At 53.6% G+C, this 7553-nt stretch overlaps 2 protein-coding genes across 2 annotated transcripts; both read right to left on the bottom strand.

Moving 5' to 3' along the window:
• Positions 1–801: 801 nt before the first annotated feature.
• N657DRAFT_649133 (uncharacterized protein) lies at positions 802–1048 on the bottom strand. The gene has a single exon (XM_062793661.1). It carries the CDS (start codon positions 1030–1032, stop codon positions 814–816), a length of 219 nt encoding a protein of 72 aa, XP_062644124.1. The 5' UTR covers positions 1033–1048; the 3' UTR covers positions 802–813.
• A 4564-nt stretch (positions 1049–5612) lies between these two features.
• On the bottom strand, positions 5613–7241 carry N657DRAFT_649130 (uncharacterized protein). Its single transcript, XM_062793660.1, has one exon. The coding sequence runs from the start codon at positions 6968–6970 to the stop codon at positions 5711–5713; it is 1260 nt and encodes a 419-aa protein (XP_062644123.1). The 5' UTR covers positions 6971–7241; the 3' UTR covers positions 5613–5710.
• Between the last annotated feature and the right edge of the window lie 312 nt (positions 7242–7553).

The raw sequence follows: 7553 nt of genomic DNA, 5'->3' as shown, positions 1-7553 counted from the left end.
ATGATAGATATGTTGGCCTTGACATGATTTTGGAGATTGACAAAGTCTGGCTTCCACTTCTGCGAAGGTAGCCGAAAGACCCATGCAGTTGAACTACTCGTGTTGTTTTGGCAAGAGGATTCGTCGCTGAACAAAGTCTAGCAATAATTATGTTAGAAAATACTTTAACGAGGAGAAACCATCAACCAACTTACACGAAGGAGATCTCATATTTTCCAACGCATAACATGCAAAGGCATACCGGTCCTTTGCCACCTCGATCGTAAGTGGTATTCGCTTCGATGCTCTCCATTTTCGGTAGTTGTGTTCGCGGAGAGCACGACGGACTGTCGAGCTTTACACCTTTCGGTCTAGGACCTTTAGGAGCTGTTGGCGTGTGAGCCGGGCGTTGCGCTTGGCCAACTGGACAATATACCGCTTATCCCGTCGAATAAGAACCTGGGCCGGCCGCTCCTTGGCTTGGAATCGAAGGATGTGGTAGCTGTAAAGTGTTGAACAGTCTTGGACACAGCGACATGCGACACGCCGAACGCGGCTGCCACGGTGCGTTGGCTAACCCCAGCTGCCACCGCACCGCAAATGGCTGCACGTGCAGCAGGGCTCAATTCCTCGTGTTTCTTGCGACCAGCCGTCAAGATGCGGCCCAAATCGGTCAAATTGAGTGCCATTTGGGGAAGTTGTGGTGGTGTGAAAGTTCGAGGATGATAGTGGACGCGTCGAGGAGACGCGTAAAGTGGGTGGGGTGGTAACAGACTTTTGGAACCCCACCGTATTTCTCCACCTTTAAGTTCCTGTAAGGTGACACACACAAGCTCACCAAGGAAGATGCACCGAATCCTCAACAGGCAGCAGGCAAAACGACTGTATTGTGCGTGCACCACTAACCAACTGACTGATCCTTGAGAAAGGGAAGTTCCAAGTTCCAATCTGAGTCTCCTGCTCTCCAGATATCCTCTCTCTGCTGCGAGTCATGTCGCTGCGCCATGAAATCCACAGTGTCTCGCCCGCCAATTGCCCAAGTGTAGGGCTCATGGTGGGGGCCGTGACAGTTCCTTCCTTAGCGCTTAAGACCCCCATTGTCGTTGGCTTTTTGTGACGAATCTCGAAGCCCCAACTTCTGAAAGGGGCTCCTGAAGGCTATAACTTAACAACGGGGTGAGGTTCGGTTAAGCCAAATGGTTCACAACAAGCAATGTCCAAGGGTACTGACAATCTTGCTGTTGGGAAGCCAACAGCCACGATTCCACGGTGATACGCTTATGGGAGCCGTTAAAACGGTGAACTTCTCGAGCACCCGGGACCAGCCCAGAATCTGTCCATTGAGGGTTCTTTTTCTTCTCCTTCTCCAATTTGCCTGGGTGCCTCCAGACCTGATGTAACAGCTGTGTATTACCCCTGGCCAGGGTACGATACCGGCAACCCAGTTTCCGAGTTTCAAGTGCCTTCACTTCCAACACACCCCCCCAGTTGAGCCCGCGAGGGCGAGGCTGGCCGTTCCTTCCTCTGAATAGCTTCGAGTGGCATTGTCCTCCTTCCTCCTGCGCTCCGTAAGCTGTTCTCGCACGTCCACAAGTCCCATCTGCTCTCTGAAGTTCTCAAACGTTCCTTGCACGAGGGCCTTTGTGAGGCCATCAGCCATCATTTTGGCGCTCTCCGTGTACGTCACATCAATCTTCCCACGCGCATATTCCTGGCGCAGCCAATGGTTGTGGATGTCCACATGCCGTAAGCTCGTCTTCAGCTTGGCGAGCTCTTCCGTCACAAGGCGGATCGTTTGCTTGTTGTCGCATTCGATGGTGATACGTGGCGTGTCGAGTTTGATGCCTAGCTCTCGGATCATGCGGTTGATGTAGAGCCCTTCCTTGGCTGCTTGCGAGAGCGCTAGGAGCTCGGCTTCGGTAGTGGAAGTCGTGACCGTATCCTGCTTGTTGGCGCGCCATGCGATCAAACCGCCGAAGAACTTGATGGCAAATCCCTGGCTGCTTTTGTGGTTAAGCGTGTTGTCGGCGTGGGAGGCATCGCTAGCGATACGCAAGTCGTCTGACCCACCCAGTTGGAGAGCGAGAGTCGGAGAGTGCTGGCCTGACCCAAGTAGTAAAGCACTCGGTCTGTAGCTTTCTGCTGCTCTGGTCCTAGGTTCGTGGTGAAGCGTGCGAGCCTTGACCTGGCGAATGCGATGTCTGGGCGCGTGATGACAGCCGCGTAGAGTAGGGAGCCAATCTTCCGAAGGTAGACTGTGATTTCCCGCGTGGTGGCGATGCCTTCGAATGGCAAGAGTTCTTCCTTCGTCATTGAAGAGCGCGCAGGTCGTTTAGATTGTGCCAATGCGGCGATCTTCTCGATGTATAAGGACTGCGAAAGCCAGATCAAGCGTTTCTGACGGTCTCTGATGACTTCGATACCTAAGAACCACTGCAGATCATTTCCACCGGTAAGCCGGTAACGCGTCTGCAACTGTTCCACAGTTTTAAGCGCTTCCTTGCGCTTGGTATCCTTGAAGGTGATAACGATATCTTCGACATAGAAGAAGATGATGATGCCGTTTCTGATGCCGTTTCTGGTGTCAGCACACGGCTCGTGAGGCACAGGCGCGTATCCGAGCGCCTTAAGCGCTTGCGTAAATTCTCGTTGCCAAAGAAGCGGTGAGCGGCGTAGTCCGTAGAGTGCCTTGTTGAGCTTTAGGATCCATCCCACGCGTCTGTGCCATGGTGGCATACGCATGAAGATATCCTCGTCGAGTTCGGCGTTGACGAAAGCGTTGACTGCGTCGAACTGGAGGAGCTCGAGGTCGAAATGCGCGGCAATTGCCATAATAGCCCTGAACGATCTTCCGGCGAGCGTTGCGGTGTCTGTATTCTCGTGAGCGCCTCGAAGTTGTTGATCACCCCTGACAACGAGGCGCGCTTTTGCCTTGACGAATCTGCCATGCTTGTCAGATTTATATACGTATACCCATCGACATCCAAGGATATTATGCCCTTTCGCGCGTGGGTCACGCGTCAAAAATCTCGATCCACGAGTGCATCTTCTCGTGCTCCTGCAGTGGTCAAGTTCTGCTTTCTTGAATAGCTCACCAAATGGGTGGTCGTCGAGCTCTTTATGCCGACATAGAAAGCGCCTTTCCAACAGTCCGCGGGAGACATCCTCGCTTGCGCGGGAGTCATCCTCGCATGCGCGGCGGGAGACCTAAGAGTTGTCTGCATGGAACGCACCGTGTTGAACAGTAATCGAACCCTGCGAGAGCTCCTCTCTGGCATTCCCAAACGTTCCTCCTGGACAGAGCCCTGTGTCCATTCGGTGCGCGGACCTAATCAACACTGCAGCTGACAGAGCAACTGGTGGAGAAGGAGGTGGCGTGAGAAAAGGCTCAAACCGCGCCTCGGTATAGAGCTTTCCCACCGACTCGCTAGCGTTTTAGCTGGCTATGGGAGGCATCGTGAATTCTGAAGCTGTGTGAGCTTCTGCAGGAGTGGGGAGGTAGCGATCGTTATCGCGAGAGCTTCCCGGAGCTTGGCCGGTTTGTAGGCGAGAGGCTCCCTCAACTTGGCGGATGGATTCAGAGCCGTGAGAGGTTGGTTCCACAGCTTGGCGGATGATTTCAAAGCCGCGAGGGGCTGCGCCTGCATTAACAATATTCGTATTGTGGATCTCTGCTGTTGAGTCCAGGAGGGCTTCCTCTACCTCCCAAGGTGCGAGCGCTGGGTTATTCCTGCTCTTCAGCTTCCTCTAGGAGGGTATATTCTTGCAAAAGGGTGGACAACTCATCTAGATCGGGCTCTTGAATATCATCCCGAAGCTCTTCGAGCGCACCACTGAACGTTTCTTCTTCGTTGAAAATCACATCTCGCATGATTACAACCTTGTTGAGCACTGGGTTCCAGATACGGTACGTGTTGGCCGAAGTATAACCAACGAGGTATCCGATCTATGCTTTTGGATTGAAGCGCTTGAGGCGCTGCTCCTTTCGCATTGCTGTAGTGGTCATCGCATATGCTTTGCAACCGTAAGCTCGTAAGGTGGTCAAGTCGGGCTTTCGGCGCGTATTGTGACGGGCACCACCCAAGGTCTGGTCAGCTCGCACATACAAGATCGATATTGCTACAACGAGAGCAAGAGCTAGATGACAGGAATGGGCGTGCAACCAGACCTTAAGTACTGGAGCAGAGGCCTATGCGTAAGCATGACCATAGACGTATGATCAGACCCCATGACGTATGCATAACCGCAAGCATATGACACAACCATGACAAGAGGAACGGGGAATCCCGTGACACGTATCTCCCTTCGAGTGGAAGACCTTGTACGGCGTTTTCCATCCGAGACGCTTGCGTGGCGTATGGTTGAGCAGGTAGACTGTAACGGTCTCAGGCAGTATATTGCAACTAGCTGATGACGACTCTACGAGTATATTGCAACTAGCTGATGACGACTCTATGTAACGGTCTCAGGTAGTATATTGCAACTAGCTGATGACGACTCTATGTAACGGTCTCAGGTAGTATATTGCAACTAGCTGATGACGACTCTACGAGTACACTGAACTTGGAGAAGAAAAGGAGAGACGACAGACTCTGGTAGCTCGCAAGCATACTTATCCTCGTCGGCGCGCTGGTCTGAGCGCGTTGCTAGAAGGTTCGGTGTGCTGTGGGGCGAGTGGGAATAGCCTCATCAGGGGTCTTGGTATTGGCCGAGAGTCGCCGAGGCTCGCACCGGGCCCAGCCCGTTACATAGACTGCGGCTTTGCTAATTTCCCTCCACAGAGCGTTCGAGAGCTTCGAACTATCGCGTATAGCGGTGATCTGCTCCTTGACTGTCCTCCAGGAGCGCTCGGCAGCACCATTGAGGGCTTGTGTATCTCCTGGAGATGGTTCGGTACGGATGTGCCTGCTCTCCAAGTAGCGTTTTACCCCGGGAAATTCTGAGATGATCTCGTTATCGCTTTCCATGGCCTTGACCTTGATCCCGTGTTGGCGTTCGAGTATGCCGATGAGCGCGTGGAGCGCTGTGATGACTGTGTCGGTTTTCCGATCTTGCATATAGAAATCCCATATGTACCCCGAGACCCTGTCGACGATTAGCAGGAGTGAGTCGTAACCCGCTTTGTCCGGTTCGAAATCGTGGAAGTCAAGGGCGAGCTTCTCGCCTAGGCGGAAGTCTGCAATATCTCGCGGTGTGCGGTGTTCTCGGCGGTGCATCTTGCCTTTTGCACATAAGTCGCACTCGGGTGTAGTGATCCCCTTGATCCTAACTCCTCGAGTGCTGTTGACCAGGTGCTCAAGAGCTCCAGGTCCAGGATGGCCGAGGCGTAGATACCAGAGATATGCTTCCGCCTTGCGTGGGCGCCTCTGTGTCCACGAATTGATGTAACGGGCTGGGCCCGGTGCGAGCCTCGGCGACTCTCGGCCAATACCAAGACCCCTGATGAGGCTATTCCCACTCGCCCCACAGCACACCGAACCTTCTAGCAACGCGCTCAGACCAGCGCGCCGACGAGGATAAGTATGCTTGCGAGCTACCAGAGTCTGTCGTCTCTCCTTTTCTTCTCCAAGTTCAGTGTACTCGTAGAGTCGTCATCAGCTAGTTGCAATATACTACCTGAGACCGTTACATAGAGTCGTCATCAGCTAGTTGCAATATACTACCTGAGACCGTTACAAGGAGAAAGATCATTGCTGATCCTAGTAGACGCTGTTCCAATTCTAATCCATCATCAAAAATAAGTGTAGTCTTGAATCTTCCCTACCAGCTCAGGGTAGACCAAATCCAGCCATGGCTCTTGCTCGCCGATCCTTGGGGCGACATACTCAACCGTAATCCCGGCCTGATTGAACGCGGCCGTGACGTCCACCGAAGCTATACAGGAAAGACCGGTTCCATTCCAATCAGGAAGGTACCACGGGCTGATACGGACATATTGCAATTTAAGCAGCTTCGTGGGGGCTTCCGAGGCCACGAGGCTCAGGTGGTCCATTAATGAAGATACTTTGGTGACATCTCGAAAGTGCACACGCTCAACTGACGGTGGCAGCCAATCCACCACCCTCGCGCCATCCGGGATGGTAGCTTGCTCAATGACTAGTTCCTCCAGCGCAATAAAGCCCTTGAGGGACTCGATTGTCGTGAGATGGGCGCTATCTTTTTCCCAGTGGGTGAACTTAATCTTCAGCGTGCGTAGCGTTTTCTGAACCGGCATCAAAACTTCCAGCGCATCCATGTCTTGGTAGTCGTCCTCCTCATCCTCTGGACGGACGTACTGGAGTTCCTGTAGTTGAGGACATGCGGGGAGCAGCGCTTCCAAGTCGACGAATTCAAGGTCGCCGATAACCAACTTTTGCAGATTCCCCAGGCTCAGATCGAATGGGACGCCACGGTACGGATAGTAACCTGGCTCTTTGAAGCCGCAATTAGAGGCGTACAACGTCTCAAGATTTGGGGCGGCGGCGAAGAGGCCTTTTGCCTCCTGAATGTGGAAGTACCCGATCCAGGGTAGCAAAGCGATGCTCTTGAGTGATGTAAGGGGCCCATTGCAATTTGAAATTTCCAAGAACTCATACCCGGAGAAGTCGTGAGCGACGCTCAGTCTCTCTAGGTTAGGGATCAGAAGAAGAGCAATTTGGACCAGCAGAACGGGGTCCCGCCGCTTGGTGCCATCCGACCACTGATTAACGACCCACTTCCAGGAGGCAGAATCTTCTCGACTTTCGTCGGGCAGAGCACGGCGCGTCTTTTCGAATATAGGCCCCATGCAGCCCGCCAGAACGTCCATCTCGTTGGACTCGTCGCCGATCTTGCGGGAAGTAAAGGCCGTAGTGGCACCAAATTCGACGAGCTGCAGAGCCTTCACCTTGGCAGCGAGGTCGGGGCGTTGTATGGCGCTGCGGATGAAAAGAGGCAACTTTTTGGCTCTTTCAGCGAATTCCATGGTCAGTCCCGCGTGCCTCTCGTCGGGCCAGTAACCATGAGGTGCCATGTTTCCCGTCGCGAAATAATGAAAGAGCAAGGGCTGCGCGATGGCGCGGAGCCGTGACGATGCTGCAGATAGGTTGGCCAGTGCTGCTTTTCTCCGACGCACGCCCCAACTCTCGGCGTGAGGAAATGAACCTGGGCGCTGGCAATGGTCGCAGAGATGAGTGCAAATATGGTGTATCAGTTCCGTAGGAAGGGCCTCCATAGTAGATGAGCGGTTGGCATTAGCCCGCCACTGCCACACTGTGGGTAGGTATGATGTTGAAGAAAAAGAAACGGTCTCAGAAATCGGAAGAGGCAGGGTGTGGTGACTGACGCCCGTTTTGGTTCGGTGGTATCGTAGGTCCTTTCTGGTTGGCTGACGGTCATCCGTCATCCGGCTGACGGTCATCCGTCATCCGGCTGACGCACAGGCCCCCTACATTGGACCCCGACAAATCGAAGGTCCCGCGCTGGCTCCGCCCTGCGACGATTGGCTTAGGTGACGCCACAAAGTACGGGACTCGTGCCAAACTTTTGAAGGGGTGAAATGCGCTTGCCCTTCAACTCTTTACCCTGGCGTTTGCCCTTCCCCAAACCACCACCCA

The sequence above is a fragment of the Parathielavia appendiculata genome (genome assembly GCF_033297405.1).
Source record: "Parathielavia appendiculata strain CBS 731.68 unplaced genomic scaffold N657scaffold_17, whole genome shotgun sequence".
Lineage (NCBI taxonomy): Eukaryota > Fungi > Ascomycota > Sordariomycetes > Sordariales > Chaetomiaceae > Parathielavia > Parathielavia appendiculata.
This window is presented reverse-complemented; position numbering and strand designations above follow the sequence as displayed.

Coding starts and splice junctions, on each gene's coding strand:
- N657DRAFT_649133 (XM_062793661.1), bottom strand. CDS start 1,032: ATGAGCCCTACACTTGGGCAATTGGCGGGCGAGACACTGTGGATTTCA.
- N657DRAFT_649130 (XM_062793660.1), bottom strand. CDS start 6,970: ATGGCACCTCATGGTTACTGGCCCGACGAGAGGCACGCGGGACTGACC.